This window comes from Cololabis saira, chromosome 11 (genome assembly GCF_033807715.1).
Source record: "Cololabis saira isolate AMF1-May2022 chromosome 11, fColSai1.1, whole genome shotgun sequence".
In the NCBI taxonomy this organism is placed as follows: Eukaryota; Metazoa; Chordata; class Actinopteri; order Beloniformes; family Belonidae; genus Cololabis; species Cololabis saira.
The window spans coordinates 22,098,581-22,126,201 of record NC_084597.1 but is presented as its reverse complement, the minus strand read 5'-3'; the positions used below and the strand labels follow the sequence as shown (position 1 = coordinate 22,126,201).

The 27,621-nt window shown below is 41.9% G+C and overlaps 1 protein-coding gene and 1 long non-coding RNA gene across 2 annotated transcripts in view; one reads left to right on the top strand and one right to left on the bottom strand.

Moving 5' to 3' along the window:
- The window catches only part of LOC133454628 (uncharacterized), a 33,628-nt gene extending 7,610 nt beyond the window's left edge, over nt 1–26,018 (top strand). Inside the window, exons 2-3 of the long non-coding RNA XR_009783403.1 lie at nt 11,510–11,559; nt 25,586–26,018. This is a non-coding gene — a long non-coding RNA (uncharacterized LOC133454628). The remainder of the gene's footprint in view (nt 1–11,509; nt 11,560–25,585) is intronic.
- Nucleotides 3,602–17,038, bottom strand: il1b (interleukin 1, beta). Its single transcript, XM_061733351.1, has 7 exons — nt 16,948–17,038; nt 16,338–16,412; nt 13,358–13,391; nt 11,478–11,646; nt 9,293–9,472; nt 9,025–9,158; nt 3,602–5,524 (listed from the first exon to the last, which is right to left on the bottom strand). Exons 1-7 carry the CDS (start codon nt 16,980–16,982, stop codon nt 5,309–5,311), a joined length of 843 nt encoding a protein of 280 aa, XP_061589335.1. The 5' UTR covers nt 16,983–17,038; the 3' UTR covers nt 3,602–5,308.
- Nucleotides 26,019–27,621: the final 1,603 nt, after the last annotated feature.

Genomic DNA, 27,621 nt, shown 5'->3' with positions numbered 1-27,621 from the left:
ATATTAAAACAATGCACCCCGCACAAATTTTGATCTATTTTATACTTTAGATTTATATTGTTTTGCATTTATTGGTGACAGCAAAGGGGGGAAAAAAAGAAAAAGAAGGAATAACAAGTGTGTTCCTGTATATGCTTTATGCTTTACGCACAAATAAAACGATCATCATGAATATCATTTATTTGATAATTTGGCTGCTATACAGCATGTTCTCGCTGCAAATCAACCGCATCGCCGTGCGCGAAGCAGAACTGTTTTTATGAACGCATTCGTGCGTCAGCACTTCAATCCCCTGGACGTGCTGTCGGACCGGGCTGTCTGCAGCCGTGACACCTGCGCCGTGCCCGAGCCCGAGCGCACCTATGTGATGACAGGGAAGCAGCAGCTGAAGAACGAGATCCTTTGATGAATCGTTCATACAGTCTCAAATATAATCAATGGTGTTGGTTTATATTAAAGAATATTTTTGCCCAGAAGAAAAAAGAGCGAAGACAACGACCCATAACTATTTTCTTCTCTTGAAAAAACCCACCTGCCGACTCGCGCTGTATACAGCGCGAGTCGGGATGCCGCATCATTCAGAAGAGGAGGAATACGTGCGAGGCGGGGATGATCTCTGCAATCTGAAGCCCTCTATAATTGTAAAAAGAATTTCACTTATCACGGGTTCTTTTTGGAACATAACCCCTGCGAAAAACCAGGGATTGCTGTAATTCCACGTTGCGATTTGCGAAACTCGCCTTCTCTTGGCTCATGTTTTTGAACGCACACACACGCCCACCCCGTTTCCTCCCGGTTTCTGCGTGTGGGGAAAAAAAGCCTCACTGTAGCCAGAAATAACGGAGTAACGCACCGTTTGGATGAAAAAGGGTCATTGAAGTATATATTTATCATCTTAATTTTTTATTATAACGCACAGGCAGCAGTGAATTAGTGCGTTAGGCAGCAGTGCTGCGTGTGAAAATGCGCTGATAGTGATCGGTGATCGATTTGCCTGGCATCGATTCATTTGGTTTCAGAACCGGACAGCTGCTCCAAAGAGCGTCTGAAAGAGCGAAACTAAAGAACGGTGTTAAGAAGTCATCTGGGAAACACCCGTATCTTAGGGTTCTCTCTTAGTTCAAACCTTCTTTGAACCTCTCTTAAATCCTTAAGAGAGGTTGGATCTGGGAAACCCGGCCAATGGCATTTCGTGGATTAATGATAAGGCCATGCTGACTAAGCCGCTCGAAAAGAATGGGAAGGTGTGACAGGTGCTCAGAAAGAGATGAACGTGCTATGAGGATATCATCGAGGTACACAAAAACAAAAGTGAGGTCATGTAAAACTGAGAAATGGCGCCCCTCCAGCATATAGATAGCAGATAGACGAGTAGACAACTTCTCACGGTGCAGACACAGAAGCGTGTGTCATTTTATTAAATCCACCAGTAAACTGAACAAAAAGAAGATGGCGCTCTACATCACAGAACAAACTGTGTACAAAAACGTCACAGTACTTAAAGGGATCGTAACACATTAAAGACATAGACCAAGACACTACGAGCAACATAAAGTGCTTGATAACCTAAATAAACCCTGTATGGTAATGCTGTGACTAACATATCTATGCAGGTGAATTATGTACACGTCACTATGAATGATAAAGCCACTACACTACCATGTTTCACCCCTCTTTCCTGCCGTTCTCCCGTATTACTATTTTCCCGTAAATTTCTCATTTTATAATAAAATAATTTTTAAACTGCAATCTGAATTGTCACCAGCCTCGTGAGAACTGCCCCCTGCTGTGCCCTAGGTAGAAGTTCTCACAAGGTTAGTGGCGACAACGGGAACAAACTTGGAACAAAAAATCAGAGATTAATGGATTTTAATTATTTTAATTTTTTTATTTAACCTTTATTTAAAGGAGCTTGAGGCCGGATTGTGGCAAGATTTATGAAAAAAAATCTGTATACATTTTAAGTTTTCTAGTAATAATGTCAGATGAAGCGTTCCAAACCCAAAAGAATGAGCCCTCTAGTGTATCTCTCCTTTGCCTTGAACAGGCTGTGTGCTGCAAAATGTGCTGCGGTCCCGAATTTCCCGCGCTGTCCTGCGGATGTGACGTCACATGACGCTGCATGCACGTTCTCCCCGTTCTCCCGTGCCGGCTTCGCTGTTGGTTGCAGTACCCCCAACGGCCGTCGTGGTGAAGGGTGGCGCTAGAGAGTCTCATTTCTTAAAAGGAGCCTCAAGCTCCTTTAACCAGGTAGTAGCCCATTGAGATCAAGGATCTCTTTCACAAGGGTGACCTTGCCAGGAAGGCAGCAGCGCACGTCAAAACAAATAAAATCACAAGGTTAAAAGACAGAATACAAAACAATAACAGAGGAACAAAGTAGCAATAAAATGATAAAACCACGTCTTATAAAGTGCAGATGCATAGGAGGTCACAGCCAGTTAACAGTAGGTAACCACATCAATCATATAAAGTGCAGATGTTGAGAAAGACATAACTACCATCAGGTACAGAGACACTGTCCAATGCTTTCACGCTCTACGTCCTTCAAGATCGAACCAAAGTCATTGAAGGATATCACGTCCGTCAGTTTAAAGTGTAACGAGAGAGAAGATATTTCTGCACAAAAATCGAAGACTTCGTGTAAATATCTCTAAAAATGGGAAACCGAATTTACTTTCCTAAAGAGGAGCAGGATGGGGCTCAGAAACATGAATCTGTGTCATCAATCAGTCAATGCCAGAGAGCCACATGAGTGAAAATGACAAATTAAAAGAAAATGTAAATGTTTCACTTGAAGACAACCAATGTGTATATAAACTGAAAATACTAAAAATAAATAAATATGCTTTAATTCCCCTTTGTGTTTTCATTTGGGTTCTATTATAGGAACTACATACATAGGAAGTACACAGCATTTCAGTGTCAACAAAGGTTGTCCTATCAGGCTATGAGCACATAATTGTAGTTTGTAAGTGGTTGACAGGTACAGGTAATTATTTTGGATTTCTCTTAAATCTGTCTTAAAATGTAAGATGCTGGACCTTGGTTGGGCTGGTGGGACAACGGTGGAAAATTTCCCGTATTTTTAAATCCAAAACTTGACAGGTAAGCTCACGCCTCAGCAGCATCGTTTAAGAGCATCAGAGCAGAGCAACACAGTTGAAATGAGTTGCAGCTGAGATTCAGAGGAGTCGTCGGCAGTGACAGAATGGGACTAGTTTGCAAGAGGCTGGCTGGTGGGGGTGGGTGGCATGAGGGACGCCGTTCGCGGGAGGGAGAGCTTGATCTGCCGTGAAGCGGTGCTGCTGGGTTATTTTTAGCTTCTGTTGCCATGTGCTTGCAATGTGCACGGGCCACGGCAGAAGTGCACAAAGAAACACACACGTGCACGCGTATCCGTAGGCTCTCACACGTGTGTGTGTGTGTGTGTGTGTGTGTGTGTGTGTCCCAGCCTTTTTGAGGTCCTGCAATCTGATTTAATTTGTTTCCTTTTTATTATAATTTTCTACAACAAAAAACTTCAAATGTGGAAAAATAGAAGCAAGAGATCCAGGCACTCGAGACGAGGTGGATTAAAATGATTAAAAAAAAACCTTTATTAAAAGACGGCTGCCAACATATTTCGGCCTATCTGGCCTTCATCAGTGCAAAAGCAATACAGAGAAAGGAACCCGTATAAATAGCCACAGGTGTGGTAATGAGCACAGGTGAAAGTAATCACTCATCATGGCGAAAACACAAGTGAACCATATAGCAACATTTTGAAGGTGGTATGAGGAGTTAAACTCGTCACAACAAATAATCATTGGAATAAAACATCCATATAGCACACAAAAAAGCGCTGCACGTATGAGCAAAAATGTCTACAACCTGTGTGCAGAAAGGTCTGAAAAAGAAAAAAGAAACACTACACAATATAAAACCAAAATCAAAAGGAAAGAACATGACACAAGCCAACAAGGGACGGCATATCATTAAAATAGGCTACAGTAGCCATGACCACAAGGTATAGGCTGCATGACAAGCAAGTCTATACCGATGACAGGGAAGCAGTAGGCTCTGCGCCTGATGTGTCGCCGGGCCAACCTGCGGAGGATGCACCAATGAGACGCCGCCCAGTTTCCTCGGAGCCGTCGCTGATTGGCTGAGGGTCTTCACATCTGCTTTGATTTGATTTGATTTTATTAGGGATCCCCATTAGCTGGCGCCGTAGCGACCAGCTAGTCTTCCTGGGGTCCACATAAAAGACATACAAAATAGATTTACAAATACAACATTAATTAATATCAGTATTCAGTACTAAAAAATCTTACAATTTAAAAACAAGTTACATGATGGGAGTTGTTAAAAAAGCATGGTAAACCAAAAAAACAAAAACAAAATACAAAAAAAAAAAAACCTTACAGTGACAAATACAATTTTAACTTCTTTTTAAAAGTAAGTAAAAGTAAGTAAGCTTTGATGAAGTGTAAAGACATTTAATTTATGGAGGCCGAAACAGATAATGGGATGTCAGCTGCAGGGACTGCAGTTACAGCGGAGCGTCATGGTCGATAATCATGTTGGAGAAGAAGAATAAAGCAGCATCCTTTGAAAATGAGAGAACATGAGATGGACACGCAAATGCTGGATGCTCAAAAAACAAGAAACCCTGAAGGTTGAAAACGTCCGTCATGAAACCGCGCATGACCGCCAATGTCCTTTTACATGCCCATCTCTGGTTTCTGATGACTGTTATTAGACGAGATGATTCAGGCTTTCAGAGGCGTGTTCCTTCCATCAAATACAAACTTACCTACAGTTTCCTCTTCAAACATTTGATAAATCAATGAAATGATCATTTTCATCCACCAAGAGAAGAAGAAAGTCTTGCAGATATTGTCTGTTCAGGAACATTTCAGTTGTTTACAACAACTTATTTGTTATTTGTCAAAAGCAATAAAAATTCAAACAATAAAAGTGTCACTACAAGACATTAACATGGAGGTCTTCTTGGCTTATTACACTTTTAAACATTTAACATTCAGAACAGCATTATTAAGCTCATAGAAATAGGTGAACTAAGAGATGACATAAAAATTTAAAAAAAATGGTCAATATGTTTTCGCCAACAGACATTACACATAATAAAGCTAAAACAGCATTATTTAAGTAAAGTTGATAAAGTTTCTAAGTTTTAGTGATGTTTTGGTTTATTTTGTCTTTGATGGAGGAGAGAGAGTGCACATGGCTCTATCTAGTGGAGAAGTGCAGAACTGCAACAGGGGTCAGCTGAACGGTGTGGTGAAGCTGCTCTCTGCAGTTTTCAGGCTGTTTTGAAGGTGGTGAGGCGATGGTCGGTGCCATCTCTGCACATCTCCACGGACGGGTTCGTGTCCACAGAGGAAGTGCTGATGAACCAGCCGCAGTACTTCACCGACTCGAACCTGGTTATTGTCAACCCCGAGGTTCTGCTGAAGAACAGGAAGCGGTCCCTGTCTTCACCCTTAGTGATGTAAATCAAGTCCTTCTTCGAGCAATTCTGCGGAGAGAAGAAGTTTCCTTCTTTAACTTTAACAGACAGCCTTTAACTCGTCAACAGAGGTCCACAGTGGCTCTGGTCACCGCCGCACACATGCATACAATAATGTTGTTAATAATAATAATAATAATAATAATAATAATAATAATAATAATAATAATAATAATAATAATAATAATAATAATAACTAGAACATTTCAGGAAATTTTGATATGGGCATGCCCTACTGCCCATTCGTCCCCTCTTGCTGCTTTGGTTTGGGGCTGTAGTGGTTGTGTTCGGGGGGGTTCTATGTCAGTTTGAGGGGTTTAAGGTTGTATTGCATTCATTCTTTTACTCCCCATAGTTATTAATGGGGCGCGCTTTTTGCCGTCTAGCGTCGCCACGGTAACGCTTTTGACTGAGAAAAGTAATCCCCATCGAGGCACGATGGAGACGCATCTAACGATGTATGCCATGCATGGGTGCACGTTCCGGTTCAGGCTACGTTAACGGATGGGGTTTTTTTTCACCGTGGTAAAAAACCCCATCCGAATGAATGGGGCCATTTGGCATGGATTTTGACATAAAATTTCCTTAAATCCCAGCTTCATGAAATTTGAATATGTTGAAGTCCACAGCGCGCCGAGTCGGGGAACATTTGTACGATGTCTCTACGATAATCTGTCGCCTAGCAACAAGCGTCCAAAGTCAAACGGAAATAAAAAAAAAAAATGAAAGGTCAATATCGCAAAAACTGTAATAATTGGCATAATCAGCTTGTACGGTCAGTTAGTGCCAATCGGGCTGAGTGTTCGAAAGTTTGAATGATGTCTGTACGATAAAGTTCGGCCAAGCAATAAGTGTACAAATTTTCGCCTTTTTTTGCTTTTTGGCCTCTAGCGTTGCCACGGTAACACTTTTGACTGAAAAAGTAATGCCCATCGAGGCACGATCGAGACGCATCCAATGATGTATGCCATGCATGGGTGCACGTTCCGGTTCAGGCTACGTTAACGGATAGGTTTTTTTGTCACCATAGTAAAAACCCCATCCGAATGAATGGGGCCATTTGGCATGGATTTTGACAAAAAATGTCCTTAAATCGCAGCTTCATGAAATTTGAATATATTGAAGTCCACAGCGTGCTGAGTTGGGAAACATTTGTACGATGTCTTTACGATAACCTGTTGCTTAGCAACAAGCTTCCAAATTAAAATGGAAATAAAAAAAAATTAAAGTTAAATTTCGCAAAAACTGTAATAATTGGAATAATGAGGTTGTACGGTCCGTTAGTGCCGATCGGGCCGAGTGTTTGAAAGTTTGAACAATGTCTCTACGATAAAGTTTGGGCGCGCAATAAGCGTCCGAATTTTCGCCTTTTTTTTGCTTTTTGGCATCTAGCGTTGCCACGGTAACACTGACTGAGAAAAGTAATGCCCATCGAGGCACGATGGAATCTAACGGTGTAGGCCATGCATGGGTGCACGATCCGGTTCAGGCTACGTTAACGGATAGGTTTTTTTTTTCACCATGGTAAAAAACCCATCCGAATGAATGGGGCCATTTGGCATGGATTTTGAAAAAAAATTTCCTTAAATCCCAGCTTCATGAAATTTGAGTATGTTGAAGTCCACAGCGTGCCGAGTCGGGAAACATTTGTACGACGTCTCTACGATAACCTGTTGCCTAGCAACAAGCGTCCAAAGTCAAACAGAAAAAATAAATAAAATGAAAGGTCAATATCGCAAAAACTGTAATAATTGGCAAAATGAGGTTGTATGGTCCGTTAGTGCCAATCGGGCCGAGTGATTGAAAGTTTGAACGATGTCTCTACGATAAAGTTCGGCCGAGCAATAAGCGTCCGAATTTTCGCCTTATTTTTTTGCTTTTTGGCAACTAGCGTTGCCACGGTAACCCCTATTACTGAGAAAAGTAATGCCCATCAAGGCACGATGGAGACGCATCCAACGATGTATGCCATGCATGGGTACATGTTGCGGTTCGGGCCGTATTAACGGACGAAGAAAAGTGCGGAATAATAAGAATAAGAAAAGGGAAACCTTTTCTGTATACCATTATATTGCCTTCATTTTCATGTTTTTCCTCATTTTTTCGGGCGTGTTTTATTTTTTGGGGATTTTTTTTTCCACATCAGAGCGGGGTCATGCTGTACACCCGCTGGTGTGACGGGGGACTTTTGTGACTTTAGCTTGTTAGCAAAATGCTAGCAACATTGCCCTTTCGGCCATTCTGGACGATTGCAATATGGTCATGCCATTAATAATAATAATGTAATTTATTTAATTCAGATTATGTTGCTGAAAATATATCTTAATGGTTTGAAAAGCCAGAATTATGACAAAAGAGCTTGAAATTCATAGATTTTAGATAGATTTAGATTTAGAACGTTGCTTAACCTAATTGAATTAAACTATCAGTAAGCCCTATACTGTGGAGACTCTGTAAACTTTGATCCAACGTGTTTTAAGTAGTGGTGGGACTCGATTAAAAAAATGTATCTAATTAATTAGAGGCTTTGTAATTAAGGAATCGCAATCAATCGCATATCATTTGACACGAGAAGCAACATTTTTCAATTTAAATGGATTTTGGTATATGACTGAATCATTGAATTGACACATAAATGAGCTTAAACATCAAAATTGGGTTTATTTTGATAACTGAGTGTTAACATAAAGTGCAATATGAATAATAAGAATATGATTGCATCGTGCACAAGGCACAAACTTAAATTCAAGTTAGCTATATTCAAGCTTTTTCAGGACTTTTTGTAAACTTTCTATGTCTTAAACACATTTGTTTTTGTTTAGTAAAATTAAAAAACAACTCGAACTAGGAGCGTCGTCTGTGCTAGCTGCAACATGCTAGCTGCAACATGTTTGGCATTGAGGTGCTAGCGGAGGCTCAAGGAGCTTCGTTGATAGGCAAATTCTTTCTTGCACAATTTGCACACAACTGTGCTTTTATCCAGGTTTCCACTCGGTAGTTTTTTAAAGCTAAAATTTCCGCCCACCGAACCCAGCAACGACTTCCCATCGGTTTGGGTTTCCATCTTTGTTTCTCGTGTTGAGTTCTGTGCATCTGTATTACGGGTAACTTATACCGGGAACTTGTGCAATGAGAAACGTTCCACACTGTTTGGAGTGCAAAAGTAAATTGCGATTAAATGCGTTATTTTTTTTTGGTTGCGTTATTCGTCCGTAATTAATCAATCGTAATTAACGCGATAAAGTCCCAGTCCTAGTTTTAAGACCAAGTTCTTTCATGGAGGAACATTGAGACTGGACTTAGATGTGTGGTGTTGGGGAACTTTTCATCTTTCAACGCATTTCCCTGAGCGACACAGCTGTACATGGGGACAGGAGAGTTTAAAAGCAAGTGATTGGTTGTTTATTGTGCGATGAAGGTATCTCAGAAGTCGTGGAGGGAGACTGTGAGAGTGTGGTAGCACCACGGTTCGGCTGTAAGTTCTGCACGGTTCTGAGTGGGGTGTTTACCTCCAGTTTTAGCTCCACGCTGTCTCCCGTCTTTGAGCAGGAAATGTGCAGGTTGTCAGTAATGGACAGGAGGACCGCCTGGCCGTTATCTTGACAGACGGAGGGAGCCGCATACCTGGCCATTTTAAACGTCACTGAGCAAAGAGAAGGAAAACAAATAAAGGTCAGCTGTACTTTAGAGACACACATTAGTTTCACACATAAATGTGAATTAAAAATACTGAAAGTGCTTTGATTATTTTAGTAAGTGCTGGCATCATAATCTCACCTTTGTGATCACCATCGCCTCCTTTGAGAACGATGGCCTGGAGTTTCGTGTCTCTGGTGTCCTTAATGAGATTCTTCTGGGAGGTGTCGCACAGTAAGCATTGGCCCTGGCTGTTCATCCGCCTAAAGGTGACTCTTTCTGTAGTCGTGGGTGTGTTCATCTCGGTGTTGAAAATAGTTTCTGTGGAGAGAACAAAAGGGGGCCCAAGCTTCAGTTTTCTTGCACTCAGATTATCTTTTCTTTTTTTTTATGTTTAAGACCTATCCCAACTTACTCGCAGAGAGCTAAAATAAACCGCGTCCCCATTTAAGAAACACTAAAACCGGATGACGGCCAAGATGACCTCTGGCTTTTATCCAACAATTTCACATCTGACGGCTGCAGTTCCTCAACTGACGAAGAGGGCTCACCGCGAGTCTCCACCATGCCAACCCTAAGAATTCAAACATTTGTTACTTTATATAATTCTGACTGATGAGATAAATAAATATTCAGATTCAGTTTATTGTCATTGAGTCAGCGGCCCGACACAGCGAAATCTGCTCTAGTACAGCCCATCCAAGAGAACAAAAAAGAGACCCGACAAATTACAACATAGGACATGGGTAGACAGGGGCTGAGGCCGCTGCTCGTAGGCGCCGCCTTCATCATTAGCTGAGAAAGGATGACACTGGGGAAGAAGAAGGAAAATCTTCCCACTGTGTAAGGACACACAGGTGCCAAAAAAACCACCATCATACAAGCATACATGTATGTGGAGGGGGCGAGGGTGGTACAGGTCACCCGGGTGATGGTCGCTGCCTCCTGGTGCAGCGTTTCAGCCTGGTTTACTGTGTTGGGAGGGATGATACGGGGGGGGGCAGGGAAGGCGTTGATTAATGAGGGAAGTGTATTTATCATTATGTGTATGTGTGTTTGTGTGCGTTTGTATGAATGGTAAGTCTGTGAACTATGCCCAGAGATACTTCTCAGCCATTGTCTTTGATGTTATCAACCGGCTCGGTATAGTTGTCATACGGGTCCACAGGTGTCATGAGGGGAGGGGAGGGCTAGTGGTAACAGAGCGCTTGTTTTCATTCATCCAGGGAAATTGTGACTAGACCGGCCTGTCAAGCCGCTCTGTCAAGGTCAGATTGTAATATCAACAATTGCATTTGAGAAATCCTGTTATCAGAAATCCAATTATGAAGGCATTTTCAACATCCTCGACCGACAATATGGACAGAGACGAGATCCTCCACGCCTTCCAGGAGTCCATTGTGTATCCAGCAGCAAACGTCCCGTTGGGGCAAGAGGGCTCCCCTATGCCCTGTCTTCTCGTCGAGAAAATTTGGTCAATTGCGTTGAGAGACCAGTTAACCAATTCCATGATTTTAGACAGTTTCGGAGGATGTGAAAAGAGAGGCTCCAATAGAATGACAAGACAACACAAGACAGAGACCAGCTGCAGGCAAGATAGGAAGTGAGAGGGAGAAGAAAAGCGTCAGCCTCCGCTGAGAGCGGGAAGCAAAATCCCCCCCTACATGGATGTAGCATCTAACCATGGAGACCAAAACTGTTCAAGTTCCAGACTGTGAATATGTTTATTTCTTTAAAATTGAACATTTTCACCTGGAGGTCAACGGATCCGGATCCTATTGGTCAGTGGAGGAATGGCAGGTCTAGATCAGGACCCTCGGGGGCCAGTAAACACATGTTTCCTCCCTTTAAACCTTGTTACAACCAAAAACGTAATAACGGCCGATAACGTAATAACTGCCAATAATGTAATAATTTTGGGCATTTCAAATGTAATAAAGCCAATAGTGTAATAATGTGCCAATAATGTAATAAAACTTTTGAGTCAATAATGTAATAACTTTTTGCCGATAATGTAATAATTTTGTAATAATTTTTTAATACCAGGCCAATAACGTAATAACCAGCCAATAATGTAATGCCTTATTACATTATCGGCAAAAAGTTATTACGTTATTGGCTCAAAAGTTTTATTACATTATTGGCACATTATTACACTATTGGCCTTATTACATTTGAAATGGCCAAAATTATTACGTTATTGGCAGTTATTACGTTATTGGCCATTATTACGTTTTTGGTTGTAACAAACCTTCTCCAGAAATGTTCTATAATGTTTGTGAAACATTAAGAAAGCCCGCTAATCTCTGCCTCTTCCTGTTATTACCTTCCACCACGTGATCCATGATGACGCTGCAGAGCTGATTGTTTTGGACACCAGGGTTCATCCAGTTGGCCACCAGGACCAGGTTAGCAACGCTTTGCATGCTCCTCGGGTTGTGGCAAACCATCAGGTTCAGGTCTTCGTTGATCTTGAAGATTTCTTTTTTCACATCCTGCACGCAAAAGCAAACACAAGATCACATAAACCTGAATCCTTCTGTTTCAGTCATGCAGCGCTACCAGTTTTTGGCTCAGGTCAGGAAACTTCAACTCCACATGTGTCTCTAGAAGACTGGTCTACAGAGGAGTTCATGGTCCACTCAGGGACTGAAAGGTGTCCAGGTCCAGACCAGCATCCCTCCACCACCGTGCTTGACAGTGGGTCTGAGGTGGTTCTGCTGGTTTCCTCCAAACATGGTTTTGGACATGAAGACCAAACATGTCCACGTTGGTCTCATGTATCCAGAGGACTTTGTTCCAGAGGTCTGCTGGTTTGTTCAGATGCAGGTTTGTGGACCTCAGTCCTGGTATTGTCCTCCTCTGGTTCTGCTGTCATGGATTTGGGGAGGCCTGCAGGCTCTGATATGCTCTTGGGGTTTTTTGTAAGTTTCTGAGCATTACCAGTTCTGATTTTGGAGTAAATCTGGGACGTCCACTCATAGGAAGACTGGACCCGGAAGTAGTCAGGGGGTCGTGACACAAGTTTCTCCTTCCTTTTATGGCTTTATTTCTTGTTTTGATATTTTTATTAGGGGGTAAGGCACAGTTGAACAGGAATAAACAAAAAAAGATATACAGTCTACCTCCTTTTTTTTTTTTTTTTGGATTAAGAACAACAAAAAATCCACACGAAATAATGACAAATACATGAAAATTATTATATTCTTATATATAAGTAATATTTAAGTATTAAAGCTAAACAGTATGAATTAAAAAATAGATGAATAAAAAGGGGGAGAAAAAAAGAAAACAAAAAAAAACCCAAAGCAAAAAAAAAACAAAAAAAAACCCAAAAAGAAAAGAAAAGTAAATAAAAAGATAAATAAAAAGGAGGAAGAAAGAGAGGAATGAGAGAAGAGAGGGAGGGGGGGATCCGTCAATCAGGAGGCAGGGACTGGAGAGAGTGGAAGAATGTAAGAAAGGGAAGCCACTTATTATAAAATTTGTTGCAACTACCCTTCAGTGAATATTTAATCTTTTCCAGCTTCAGAAAAAACATGGTGTCGTTGAGCCACTGGGTACTTATGGCTTTATTTCTATTAAACAACTAATGGGTTCTTTTAGACGGAAGAGGTTTTGTCCTGGAAACCTTTCCATACAGATCGTCCTGGTTCTGTCTTCTTCTGATTCTACCGTCGTGGACTTGGACTTTGAGGTCTGTAGGCTCTGAGATGGAGCTTTTTGATGTTTTTATAAGCTTTGTTTGGTATGACTGAGTTATTCTGCTGGGAAGTCCACTGCTGGGGTGATTGACACATGTCTTGAGTGTTTTTCAATCATGACTAATTGTTCTCACTGAAAACTGTTCCAGAAAATTGAGAAATCGTTTTATATTTAACACCAGATTCATGTGCAGCAAAATTTGATTCCCTAACACAGTTGCTGATATCTCACCCTTTGAGCATTGTGTTAACACAAAACCTGAATGCTTCACACCAGCAATCTGGCAGAACATCTGCTTTTATAGATGTCTGAACACCTGCTGGTCATCAGGTCATCAATGACAGTAATCAGCAGCTCTTGAGTGTGACTTATCCATTTCAATCCTCCGGAACCAGTAAGGGGGTACCTTTTTAGTATTATTTATTTATTTTAACCACGGATACATCTGAACTGATTAACTCAAATGGTAAAAAATAATTTCAGGGAGGATTTAAAACGTACCTTCATGTCATAGCAGTCGTTCATCTTCAGGGGCCTGAAATGACAAAATATAAACATGAACATACAACATAGACTCAAGGACACTTTATTAGGTACACCTGTCCAACTGCTCATTAACGCACATTTCTAATCATCACATGGCAGCAACTCAATGCATTTAGGCATGTCGACATGGTCAATACGATCTGCTGCAGTTCAAACCGGGGATTTAAGTGACTTTGATCTGGGCATGGTTGTTGGTGCCAGACGGGCTGGTCGGAGTATTTCAGAAACTGCTGATCTACTGGGATTTTCACGCACAACCATCTCTAGGGTTTACAGAGAATGGTTAGAAAAAGAGAAAATATCCAGTGAGCGGCAGTTCTGTGGGCGCAAATGTCTTGTTGATGTCAGAGGATAGTTGCCAGACTGGTTCGAGCTGATAGAAAGGCAACAGTAACTCAAATAGCCACAAGTTATAACCAAGGTATGCAGAAGAGCATCTCTGAACGCACAACACGTCCAACGTTGAGGCAGATGGCATACAGCAGCAGAAGACCACACCGGATGCTAATCCTGTCAGCTGAGAACAGGAAACTGAGGCAACAGTTCACACAGACTCACCAAAATTGGACAACACAAGATTGGAAAAACGTTGCCTGGTCTGATGAGTCTCGATTTCTGCTGCAACATTCCAATGGTGGGGTCAGATTTTTGGCGTCAACAACATGAAAGCATTGATCCATCCTGCCTTGTATCAACGGTTCAGGCTGGTGTGTGGGATATTTTCCTGGCACACTTTGGGCACATTAGTACCAATTGAGCATCATGTCAACGCCACAGGCTACCTGAGTATTGTTGCTGACCATGTACATCCCTTATGACCAGTGTACCCAACATCTGATGGCTACTTCCAGAAGGATAACGCGCCATGTCATAAACCGCGAAGCATCCACGGATAACACTACGGATAACACTAGTCAGAGATGCTGCATCTCAGACTAGTTTCTTGAACATGACAATGTGTTCATTGTACTCAAATGGCCTCCGCAGTCACCAGATCTTTATCCAATAGAGCACCTTTGGGATGTGGTGGACCAGGAGATTCACATCATGGATAGGGTTGCCACCTTTCAGAAATAGAAATAAGGGATGCCCTGATTTCAGCAGCGCAGGAGCCAAAAAAAAGCCCCAAAACTTCTAAACTGAATAAAAATGTGTTTATTTTATATGAAAAAACAAAATGCTTTGATTTAAAGTTTAAAGTGCTTTAATAGCATTGAACTTGCATGACTGTACAGACAGCCAACCATATAGCAGCTGAAATAGCCTCCTATGCTACGTATGTCCATATCAGCCCAGATGTAATATAGCCTACAGGTGAAGAATATGGTGTAAAAGTTAATTTATTTCAATAATTCAACTAGAATATGGTGTAAAAGTTAATTTATTTCAATAATTCAACTAGAATATAGTGTAAAAGTTAACTTATTTCAATAATTCAACTAGAATATGGTGTAAAAGTTAATTTATTTCAATAATTCAACTAGAATATGGTGTAAAAGTTAATTTATTTCAATAATTCAACTAGAATATGGTGTAAAGGTTAATTTATTTCAATAATTCAACTAGAATATGGTGTAAAAGTTAATGAAAATACGGTACAAATCGTGTCCCGTATTAGTTCAATACGGGACGTATTTTACGGGACGGGTGGCAACCCTAATCATGGATGTGCAGCTGACAAATCTGCAGCAACTGCGTGATGCTTTCATGTCAATAAGGACCAAAGAAATGTCTCCAGTACCTTGTTGATTACCTTGAAAGATTAAGTCAGTTCCGAAGGCAAAAAGGGGTCCAACCCAGTACTAGTAAGGTGTACCTAATGAAGTGGCCGATGAGTGTAAACCCCACTACGCTGCACGTTGTCTTCATTGAAAAACGGCATTATCTGCATTCCGCGTAACGGCCAGCAGGGGGCGACGTCCACGCATAACCTGGCTCCAAGGACGCGAGTGGGTACAATATATTGATCACCATTTTATTTGAAACATATAAATGAGATGGGAAACCAAAGAAACTGAGTATTTCTATATAGAAACTTTTTTTGCATGTCCAAAATCACGTCAAAATCACAAAATCACAGTTTGACGTCAATGACGTGACAGGTTAGGGCTCACCAGAGGAGCGGACCTTTCCCTCCAACCCTCCACACCTGGTTCAGAGGAGATCACATGCTTTTATGTGCACCAGGAGGGTTATTTCATCACTTGTGAACCTGTGAGTCCAGTAAGGATGTGGCTGACATTCTTACTGATGTCTGTGGTTTCAGCTCTCGAACCAACTCACAGGAAACACCAGATTCATGTGCCGCCTTGTTTTACCCCAGACAACATTAACGCCCCCCTTTAAACCAATTATCTCTTGGCATTCGGAGAAGTATTTCTGCTCAGCAACTACGTAGAACTTCCTGGTCCAGTCTTGCCAGGAGTCGATGTCCCAGATTTACTCCAAGATCAGAACTGGTAATGCTCAGAGACTTACAAAAAACCCTGAGAGGTCTGTATCAGAGCCTGCAGGGGTCCCCAAGTCCATGACGGCAGAACCAGAGGAGGACAGGACCAGGACTGAGGTCCACAAACTCCTCAAAGCTGCATCTGAACAAACCAGCAGACTTCTGGATCAATGTCCTCTGACACATGAGACCAACGTGGACATGTTTGGTCTTCATTTCCAGAACCATGTTTGGAGGAAACCAGAAGAACCACCTCCGACCCACTGTCAAGCACGGTGGTGGAGGGATGATGGTCTGGACCTGGACACCTTTCAGTCTCTGAGTGGACCATGAAGTCCTCTGTAGATCAGAGTCTTCTAGAGACACATGTGAGGACATCTGTCTGACTGATGAAACTGGGTCAAATTGTTTAAATAAACAGTTTTATGTTGTTTGGCTGATGCGAAGACCTGAACGATCAGATGGGTTCATCTCACACGTACTTACAGGTTTTCAGTCCCCTCTGATTGGTCGACTCGTCTGGCCTGAGGGGGCTCCCCCACCCGTTCTGCATCAGCAGTCCTGAGAATTAGATTTTGAATTTATGAGCAGTATATTCCCCTGACAACAGGATGAGTCATGTGCAACACATTCCCCCGAACCACAACGCCTCCAACCCATTTCTGTCATTTCTGGTAACATAGGAAAAAATACTCTAATACTGACATCCAAATCAGAAACAACCTGGACTCAAACTCAACCATGAAATCATCTCTCACGACAACAGACGACAACGTTGTAACGTTTACCGCTTAATTCTGCCGCGTTATACACTTCACCAATAAATACCAATAAATGTAATTGTTATTTCATAGCATCTTCAGTTTAGCTCTGATCAACAAGATGACAGCTGTCAGGATGTCGTTTAGCAGCTTTCATTGATGATAGATCCGTGTTTGGTTCACCAGGAGTTTCACAGACTAAAGTACTTGAGGGGAAAACGATCAGCGGTGTTCTTCCTTCACCCGTGACCCTGGTGCTTGCAGGGAAATTACGCTTTTATAAGAATAAAGCTCCCAAATGTTCTCTAAACCTCCGGTTCAGTTGATATTCTTACCCGTCCAGGGCGTCGGACAGCTCAAAGTCGTGCATGGTTCCAGCAGAAACTACCAAAAGTTGATCAGAGGTCAGGAGCTGCGTTGGCGCCAGCATCCCTCCAGATGAGCTGAAGGAAGACTGAGCGTCTGTTTTATACTAGACAACAATGATGTCACTTCCTGTTTGTAGGTAGATGAGCGCTTTCTTTCACTACGAGGTCAGAAACCACATCCCAGACACACACACACACACACACACACACACACACACACACACACACACACACACACACACACACACACACACACACACACACACACACACACGCACACACACACACACACACACACACACACACACACACGTGCTTACACATCTAGATGCTTGTATCCTTCCAGTAAAGAAAATAAAGCTCCTCAATGTTCACGACTGCAAACTTGCTTAAGCAATAGTATTTTAATAATTTACTGACAATCAGGATAATTTAAACTGTCCAGGACTCATTCCTGGGGTCCTCTAGAAAGAATGTGAAATAACATTTCCATGTCGACGAGTTAAACTAAAATGTCCTGTAGTTAAACACAGAGATTTCTTCAGTCTGTCTGAGTATTTAGAGCAGGCAGGTCAAACTCAGTTTGGTTCTGGGGCCAGATCCAGACTTTCGTCTTTCGTCTTTTGGGCCGGATCAGTGAAAGAATGTCAACTCCAAATATTAGCTTTGTTTTTCAGTACTATGCTTTATCATTCAGCCTACATTTGTAGCATATCCTACATATTATAATCATGGATGACAAGGGATCTTTTCTAAGCACAACACATTTATTCAAAACAATAGAAAAAAAATGATTTTCATGTTTGCGGTGAATGTGTTAACCACTGGTTTATATTAACAGTTGAGTGAATGCAGTTTTCCACCTGAACCAACTCACCACATTAACAAACTCAAGTGGGAACTATGAAAAAAATATTTTTGCCTTAATTGTCATACTTCTTTGAAATAAATAAAAAAAAGAAATACAAAATAAAAGTTATAGCAGTGCATGGGCAATAAGATTAGACTACATCAGATTAAATTACTAGGCTAGGCCTATTGGTGAGACCTGTGTGGAAACGGTCAGTGACTTCCGCTTCCTCGGGGTCCACATAGAGGATAAACTGACCTGGAACAAGAACACCACACAGGTGGTAAAAAAGGCACAACAGAGACTCCACTTCCTGAGAATCCTCAGGAAGAACAACATCAGCCAGAGACTGCTCGTGTCTTTTTACCGCTCCACCATGGAGAGCATCCTCACCTACTGCCTCTGCACATGGTTTGCCAGCTGCACAGTGGCAAACAGGAAAGAGCTCCAGAGGGTCACCAGAATGGCTGAGAAGGTCATAGGGTACTAACCCTCTACCCACACTTGTGGACCTTCACGGCTCTTACTGCCGCAGGAGAGCCAGCAAAATTATGAAGGACTCATCCCACCCAGGCCACTACCTGTTTGAGCCACTGCCGTCAGGAAGACGCTACAGGGCCATCAAATCCAGGACAAACGGACTGAAAAACTGTTTTTTCCCAACCGCTGTCAGAGCATTAAATGCCTCACACATTCTTTGAGTCTGGCTTGGTCTGGATTGGTCCTGGGTTAGTATGGGTTGGTCTGCAAAGGTCTGGAGTATGGCTGCCACTTACGATTATTATTTTTTAGATTATCTTATGATGTAGGGGCACTGTGTTGTACATAATTCAAGCCAGCCTTAATGTCATTATATTGTTTGGAACGTTGACATTGTGTGTTGTCATGACATTTTGTGGTCCGTTATAGGCTGCTAGTCACGGCTAACCAGAGCTAACAAGCTGGACCTCTTCATCCTCTAGCAGCCTTCACCTTGGACCATTTCAGAACCCTTCCAAGTTGACGAACTGGACCGTGAGGCAGGAAGGGTTAGGGTTGAGGAGCGCTGCCTCCTGTATACTGCCTCCAGTCACCACGCAGGCGTGATGCCCGTCATAACGAGAGTTCTCAGTGGTGAAAGCATCACTTTCATCATATCCTGAGTGCTTTGTTTACATCCACTGTAGTGAAGTCATGACTCATAGTTCAAATCAGTAATGAAACAGGTGCACGCAAGTTTATACGTGGATTTGAAGGGCAGGATTTCCCCCGCCCACTATTTTCTTATGTGGGGTGGTTCTACTCTCTGGAATGTCCACAGACCAATTTCCACATCCTTGAGTCATATCCTTGACTGAGGCCCTTGCGTCCGACTGCCACCCGACTTGTATGGTCCCTCCTTCAAGTGGTGGGCGGACCCATGGGTGAAGACTCGGGCCACCAAGCGTCGAGGCCTGGCTCCAGGGTGGGATCTTGGTAACCCATGCCCGGGCCAGGGACACTTGTGGACATGCGTCACTATGAACTGCTTTTAGGAGAAGTTACTCAGAAACGAGTCGCTGCACCTTCCACAGATGGCTGGGCATTTGGTGAGGAGTCCCCCAGGACGCCTCCCGCTGGGGGAGGGCGTTTTTGGCGTGTCCACCTGGCAGGAGGCCCCCTGTAGTATTACACGTATGTATTGAAAAAGAAGAATCCTGTCTGAAGTACCCCTCACAGCGTTCATTGGATTTCAGGTTGTAACTTACGCCCACATGACGCTTGCAGGGAATGTGGGGATGTTTAAGCGGTTTGTTAGTCTGGAACATTCAGGTATGTGTTAACAAGATGCAAAGAGGAAAATATATCTGCAATAGTCTTAGAGAAGCAACTTGCATATCAATCTTTATATACAAGTGGAAAACATTCAATTGGTTGTTGGTCATCCAGGAGAAGATGCGTTCAGAGGCCCGTCAGCTAAAGCGCTAGTGAGTCAATAATCGGTACACAAGGGGAGATAACACATCTAAGGCCCCGTTTACACGGAACAAAAACGTAGGCGTTTTCATGCGTTTTGGCCGTTCGTTTACACGAAAACGCAGCTCAAAGCCCCCGAAAACGATCATTTCTGAAAACTCCGGCCAAAGTGGAGATTTTCAAAAACTCTGTTTTCACGTTTGCGTCTAAACAGAGGAAAACAGAGGAAAACGGAGGAAAACGGAGGAAAATGGAGGAAAACAGAGATTTAAGCTTCAGAACGTCACATTATGCACCAGAAACTCACCAGCGTCATGAGTGCGACCTGTGTTTACAATTAGTTTGGCCACCGTCAATATTTTCTTGTATTTTACCTGTTTTATATTCTAAAGTCACACTTAAAAGTAACTCCACTTCTCTGTCACTCCAAACGAAAGACTCATTCCGTCTTGGAAGTAAAGCCTGAATTATGGTCCCGCGTTAAATCGACGCAGAGCCTACGGCGTAGGGTACGAGGCGATGCGCGCCGTACGGTGTGCGTCGCCGCGTACCCTATTCCGTAGGCTCTGCGTTGGTGTAACGCGGAACCATAAATCAGCCTTAACTGGAAGTTACAGGTGTCATTTGTTGATGTTTTTTCCAGGATTCTGATCGGCTGGGCATGACGTTAACAGCGTTTTCATGCGGGTCCGTGTAAACGAGGATATTTTTGAAAACGTAGAGGGGAAAATATCCGTTTTTGTAAATACCCGGCTACGTGTAAACGTGGCCTAAGGAAGGTGAAGGAGGATGGAGGTACTACAAACTAGCCCTCAGGCACGTATACCATCAAACCACAAACACCTACATGAACTCCTAGAAACTGTCCCCACAGTTTTTCGGAGAACTGAAAACCATCAACTTCACATGTGCAACACAGTACAGTTCCATTTCCTGTTTTTAAGGCTTTTAAGTTGTTTAAGATGTTATTTTGTCAAGTCAGTTCGAGCAGCAGCTTGTTCTGAAACGGATTCATTAAACACAAGACCGACTTCAATAAAACACTGCAGAGAACTGGACAGATCTCTGGGAAGGACCGCCATACGTTCTCTGAGGAGGGTTTCTGGCATGTTGTAACTGGACTGAACCACCTGACCTGGAAACCAGCAGGAACACGCCCACCTGATGTCGATCACTGTTAGCCCCTTTAGCTTGGCTCACCTAAGAAGATAATTCATGTAACTTTACCGTCATTCTGATCTAATCTGTCCAAACATTCTTCTGGCTACGAGAGTTGTACCCGTTTCAGTCGGGTCAGCCGACCGGCTTCATGGGATTACAGCGTGATTATCTGCAGGTTAACTTCCACTTACAGTAAATGATCTCTTCATGGAAAATAAGGCTAATTTGTCAGGAATAAAAGTACGATATGAATGATGTTTGATCTCAGTGCTCGAAGACGTTCAGTTGGTTCTTGAACAATGAGACGTGGTTAGTAAAACATTTGTACTTTGATTTATTAAAAAACACAGCTACAGGCGTCTTTATGTACCATTGACATCACGCTGGAGGCTCGTGCACGGGTAAAGGACGGCATGACCTTTCACTGAAAAGATTTTGTGAGACGGGCCTGTTGTTGGAAGTGGAGATGACATCATGCAGAGCCAGCAGAAATAAAGATTTCATCTTTCATGTTTCCCCAGATTCACTTTCAGAATAAAACAAATGCGTAAAACAAATCTAAAGCAAATTGTGGTGATAAATGGATTTAACCAGCAGTTTTTTGTGTAATACACGGTTATGTTATTTTAAAAACATGAACGTTGACTGTAGAGGAAGAACCAGACAACCCGCTGTGATGTCACTTCATCTCAGAAGAAGAGTCGGTCCGGTTCTTCTTCATGGACTGATTATATTGCATCAGCAGATACATTATTATCTCACATTAACCGCTCACTCGTCGGATTCTGAACAAACTTAATGAGAAATGTTCACATCAGTTGTTGAATCTTCATGTGTCCTCTATACATGAGGGTGAAATTAAGTTGGCCCTGTGTCCTTATATGCCATTATATTAAAACATGTATTTGTTTATTGCTGTTTATAATTTCACAGCTATTTCATTGTTTTCTTCTTCTTTACACTCTTTTTGTTTCAAATGGCCATAAATGTGAGTTTTAACTTTAGAAATACTTGAAATACTGAAATACTTCTCAAAGGGAAAAAAGGAAAGGTTTAAAGCAACTTAATTTATTATTCAGGAAAAAAGTACTGTTGATCCTTGAAAATGGAAGGTTAAGACCTGGAAGTAGACCTAAAAACACTAAATTAACCTGAAACTTATTTAATGAAGATCAGATACTGGTTTTGAAGTCTGGCAGACCCCTGTGACCCTCTAGGGGATTTATCCAGTGTAGAAGACGAATGGGTGGATGGATGGATGGACGGACAGAGAAATGGATGGATGGATGGATGGATGGATGGATGGATGGATGGATGGATGGATGGATGGATGGATGGATGGATGGATGATGGATGGATGGATGGATGGATGGATGGATGGATGGATGGATGGATGGATGGATGGATGGATGGATGGATGGATGGATGGATGGATGGATGGATGATGGATGGATGGATGGATGGATGGATGGATGGATGGATGGATGGATGGATGGATGGATGGATGGATGGATGGATGGATGGATGGCTGTAGAGATGGAAGGATTGATAGATGGACAGACGGGTGGATGGATGGATGAATAGAAGAATGGACGGACGGATGGATGATGGATGGACAGGTGGACAGATGGATAGAATGGATGGATGGCTGGCTGTAGAGATGGATGGATGGGTGGATGGATGGATGGATGGACGGACAGATTGATAGACGGATGGCTGTAGAGATGGACGGACCACCAGAATCACTAAACAGAAACAAAGTAACTGGACTGTCAGAGAGGAACCGCTCTCTCTCACTCAGGAAGTTTGGTCCAGGCGAGTCGTGAAGTCTCATTGTGGAAGCTGATTTCAGTTCTCTTGTTTTACTGAAGTTTGCAGATGACACTGTTATAGTAAGCCTGCTGAAAAGTACTGACACTTCACATGGTCCTGTGTTTGAATACTTTTTAAAATGGTGCGAGGAATCTTTTTTATCTTTGAATATTTTTAAGACGAAGGATAGGTGTATCGATTTCAGACGTGTGCAGCCCTCTCCTGTAAGTAAAGTGATTGAGGGTGAAGAAGTTGAAATTGTTGAGTCTTATAAATATTTAGGCACTATTATTGACAACAAACTGTCATTTGGAAAAAATTCAGACTCAATATATAAGAAAAGCCAGCAGCGCCTTTTCTGTCTCCGAAAACTTTCTAAATCCCAGGTCGATTCTTCCCTGATGTCTATGTTTTATCGTTCTTTCATCGAATCTGTCATCACTTTTTCTTTCATTTGTTGGTTTCAATCTTTGAAGGTCAAAGACAGAAATCTGCTCAATAAGGTTGTCAGTCTAAGCAGTAAAATCATCGGGTCGGCTCAACAAACTTTACAAGAAAAGAAAAACAGCTGATCAAGAAGGCAAACTCCATATTGTCTGATTGCTCACATCCCTTACATCAACAGTTTCAGTTTCTACCATCAGGTACACGCTTAGACTCCCTTTTGCAAAGACAAACCGATATAAACACTCCTTTGTTCCCTCCGCTATTGTTCTTTTAAATGCCGGAAGGAAAAGGTAGTGGCTGAAAAAAAAGCCTTCACTCTCAAGCTTAGGTCTATACTACTATTGTAATTTATTATGTATATTTTATGTATATTTAACATTGTGTGCTTCTCCTGTCGCGAAACTAATCGCCCCCTTGGGGAAAAATAAAGTAATTGATTGATTGATTGATTGATTGATTGATTGATTGATTGATTGATTGATTGATTGATTGATTGATTGATTGATTGATTGATTGATTGATTGATTGATTTTGTCAAACCTCACAACAATGAATGCCGTTTTAACTTAAAGAGTCTGAAGGTGAATTTCAGGACAAAAGAAGGTACGTGCAAAAGTTAGAGAACTCCCGTTAATTACCCACGTTTTTGCTGTTGTTGCTGTTTTGTTCCTTTTGTTAGAGTTTATCTAATACTCAGAACCACTGATCACAGTTTAACCCACAAAACAAGGAATAATAAAAAAAACTATTTATAGACTTTAAACCCAAAGAAAACATAGCGTGGTAATACCAAGAACCCCCATGATTCAACAGCTTGTGAATCCACCTTCAGCAGCAGCACCTCAGTAGATGTTTATGTCTTCCTCATCAGTGTCTCCTGGTTCTGGAGGAGTTCTGGTCTGTTCTTCTCTCTGAGACTCTGAAGGTCCAACCACAGCATCTCAACCAGGTTCAGGTCTGGACTGTTACTGGGTCGTTCCAGAACCTAAACCTGTTATTTATCAGCATTCTGATGTAAAACTGCTGCTGTGTTTGGATCATTTCCCCAGGGACTGACAGGTGTCCAGGTCCAGACCATCATCCCTCCACCACCGTGCTTGACAGTGGGTCTCAGGTGGTTCTGCTGGTTTCCTCCAAACATGGTTCTGGACATGAAGACCAAACATCTCCATGTTGGTCTCATGTATCCAGAGGACACATGGTATTGTAGTTAAACTGTATTTTAATAAAAATAAATAAAAGTTTATCTTTATTAGCGTACTCCTTTCTGCTCCACTATTACCGCTGCTTGTTGATGCAAAATGCATTCTGGGATACTTGACAATCCAGGTCTCCACGAGTCTCTGCTGAATCCAACATGTATAAAATGGGTGAAGCTAGAACACATTTGATGATATGTTGACTTTAGAACTGGACCAGAACTTCAGCTGAAGCTGACGACGTTTCACAATAACAGGCGAGTACGCATGTTGAGATACGGCAGATGTCGTTCCCTCTTGGCATTGTCATAGCACACACCTGAATGTTCCAGATCAGCCAACCACAAAACAGCCTTTTCAGAGGTCTGCACACCTGCTGATGATCAGTTCATCGATGATGATCAGCAACCTGTCCTCTTTTTTTTATTTATTAACCTTTATTTATACAGATAAAATCTCATTGAGACCCAGGGTCTCATTTGCAAGAGAGACCTTTTGTTCTCCAGGGTTGTGTGGTTTCTTGTGCTACTTCACCTGTCTCTCGTGGTTGTGGAGGAACTTTGGTCAGTTCAGGTCAGGTTCAGGTCCGGACTTTGACCAGGTCATTCCAGAACCTGGATTCTTTGATGTTTTCATCACTCCGATATAAAAATAAAACTTCCTGCCCTCGGCGAAGGCTGACGCTTTTCTCCTCCCACTCCCTCTCTATCTGTCCTGCTGCTACACTCTGTCTTGTGCTGTCTTGTCATTCCATTGGAGCCTCTCTTTTCACATCCTCTGAAAACTTTCTAAAATCATGGAATTGGTTAACTGGTCTCTAGATAGAGTGTGATGGGAAAGTGTGGAGTGTGATGGGAAAAAAGTGTCTTGATGAAAACAAAACTGCAGAGAACAGCAGAAGATAGCCTTGGCCGACTAGTGCAGACTGATATCCTGTCCAAACAAAGATTAGCACTGAAAACATTAATGTTTTTGTCACTAGAATGTATCATCCTCTAAGCGTCAAAATCAGTATGCTCCTTTGTTTCATCGTCATTCTGCTTTGAAGCGCCAGATGTATGTTTTGACCCTTTTGCATGTAACTGTTTAATTAAATCTACTTAATTCTGGATCATCTCTCAAGTCTTATTCTTGGAAACTTAGATACTCAAGTTTTCAGCCTGGAGATTCACTCATGAAACTTTATTGTTCCCTTCTCCAGCTCTGCCCCCACCTCGGTGCCCCCCCTGGTCTCATCTGAAGACGGCAACGTCAGAGCAGAGACGCCGTAATACGTGAAGGCCCCGTTTTCAAACTTCAGCCCCTCTTTGCCGATCTCCACCTCCACACGGCCCTGAGAAACCAGACAACAACTTGACAGAACTTGAGGTTGCGGGTGTACAAGTAGTGGCTTGGACTCAGACGGCTGCTGTGGTCGAAGTGGACCTCCTGGTTGACGCTGGGGTGGCGCAGCAGGTGGAACAGAACCTTCTCAGACACTCGGATCGGGCTGAAGTGTTCCACTTCTGCAGAGTCCAACATCAAAGACACAAGAAGACTTAAAAACAACCAAATCAGACCCAAGTCCACTGTACTAATGTGTGTTGCACTATGAAATATAGACCTAAAAACGACTCCTGTACTGCTGCCGTCATTGTTTAGCTTTTCACTTGCACTTTTTAATAAAAATAAAGATTTTGGAAACATGTTCCCACCTTCTCTGACATGATTTATTATTTCTTAACCATAATATTGTGATTATTGGCAACCATGATTCTGAAAGAACCTACGGATTCCCGCATGGATCAGTTCTCATAATCCCCATCATCTCTCATAGATGATACCCAGATACTCAGCAGCATGCCAACAAGGCTTATCAATCCTTTATTCATATGTTTAAGATCGCATTCAACGAGTGTTTTCCACCTGTGAGCCTGAACATCAATAAAAGATATGGTTTTAATAAACCTTGGTTCACCACTGGATTCTTAAAATCCTCAAGGAAGAAAAACAGATTATACAAAAAGTTTATTTCTAACCCAACTCCACAGAATTCTGATACATATAAAACATATAGAAACAAGTTCATTTACTTCGTATGGCAAAGAAGAAATATTATACTGATAAATTTAAAGAATCTACTAACAACATAAATACATGGACTATAATCAGTGAATTGTTAAACAAGAGAAAGGCACCTGCTAAATTTCCATCCCAATTTACTGATGGCATGTCCACATTTTCAAATCCTTCTGACATAGCAAATGAATTTAATCCATTTTTGTAAATGTTGGTGGTACCTTGGCTGAGAAACTCGGTCCATCAAATGACTGTCCCACAGATAATATTACTGGAGTTTTTCCTGCCTTGCAAAATTTTGAACCACCCACAATTAAAGAAGTAATCGACATTATTGTAAATCTGAATAATTCAGCAGCGGGTCACGATGAAATCAAGGCTAAGCTCCTAAAGGAAGTAGCTTCCATCATTAGCAAACCATTAACACATGTCTTTGTGGTGTCTCTGAAGACTGGGGTAGTCCCTAGTGATCTTAAAGTGGCAAAGGTTTTACCTCTCTTTAAAGAAGGAGAACCCAGTGTTTTCAATAATTACAGACCAATTTCGATTTTGCCTTGCTTCTCCAAGGTCCTGGAAAAGTTAGTTTACAAAAGAGTTATTACACATCTCAATGATAATAACATATTGTACAAACACCAATATGGTTTTCGCAAAAAACATTCAACATATATGGCTTTATTGCAACTTATCGATAAAATCTCTACTGCTTTGGACAAAAATATTTTTGCCATAGGAATTTTCTTGGATCTCTCTAAAGCGTTTGATACCGTTGATCATGGTATTCTCTTGTCAAAACTCCATAGATATGGTCTTCAAGATGTGGTGATCACTTGGTTTAAAGATTATCTTTGCAACAGAGAACAATATGTTTGTATTAATGGTCATGAATCTAAGAAAGAAAAATTACGTTATGGTGTGCCTCAAGGGTCAATTCTTGGGCCTCTTCTGTTTCTAATTTTTATTAATGATTTTGCTGTAATGTCTGAGTCCTCCCTGCCCATTTTATTTGCGGACGACACCAACTGTATCTGCATCTGCTGCTGTGTTTGGGGGCATTTCCTCTCACATGACCCAGTTTCAGCTGAGGTTTACTCTGGTAAATTCCTGTAAAGTCGATTTTTGCAAGTTGACCAAATACTGCAGCTGCAGAATAACCACAAACCGTCACCTGCTCTCCAC

What these genes read in the sequence shown, in the direction of transcription:
- il1b (XM_061733351.1), bottom strand. Translation starts at nt 16,982, where the DNA reads ATGCACGACTTTGAGCTGTCCGACGCCCTGGACGG. An exon ending in CTGTCCGACGCCCTGGACGG is followed by an intron (nt 16,413 to 16,947) that starts GTAAGAATATCA and finishes TCTAATTCTCAG; the next exon opens with GACTGCTGATGCAGAACGGG. An exon ending in TCAGAGGGGACTGAAAACCT is followed by an intron (nt 13,392 to 16,337) that starts GTAAGTACGTGT and finishes TTGTCATTTCAG; the next exon opens with GCCCCTGAAGATGAACGACT.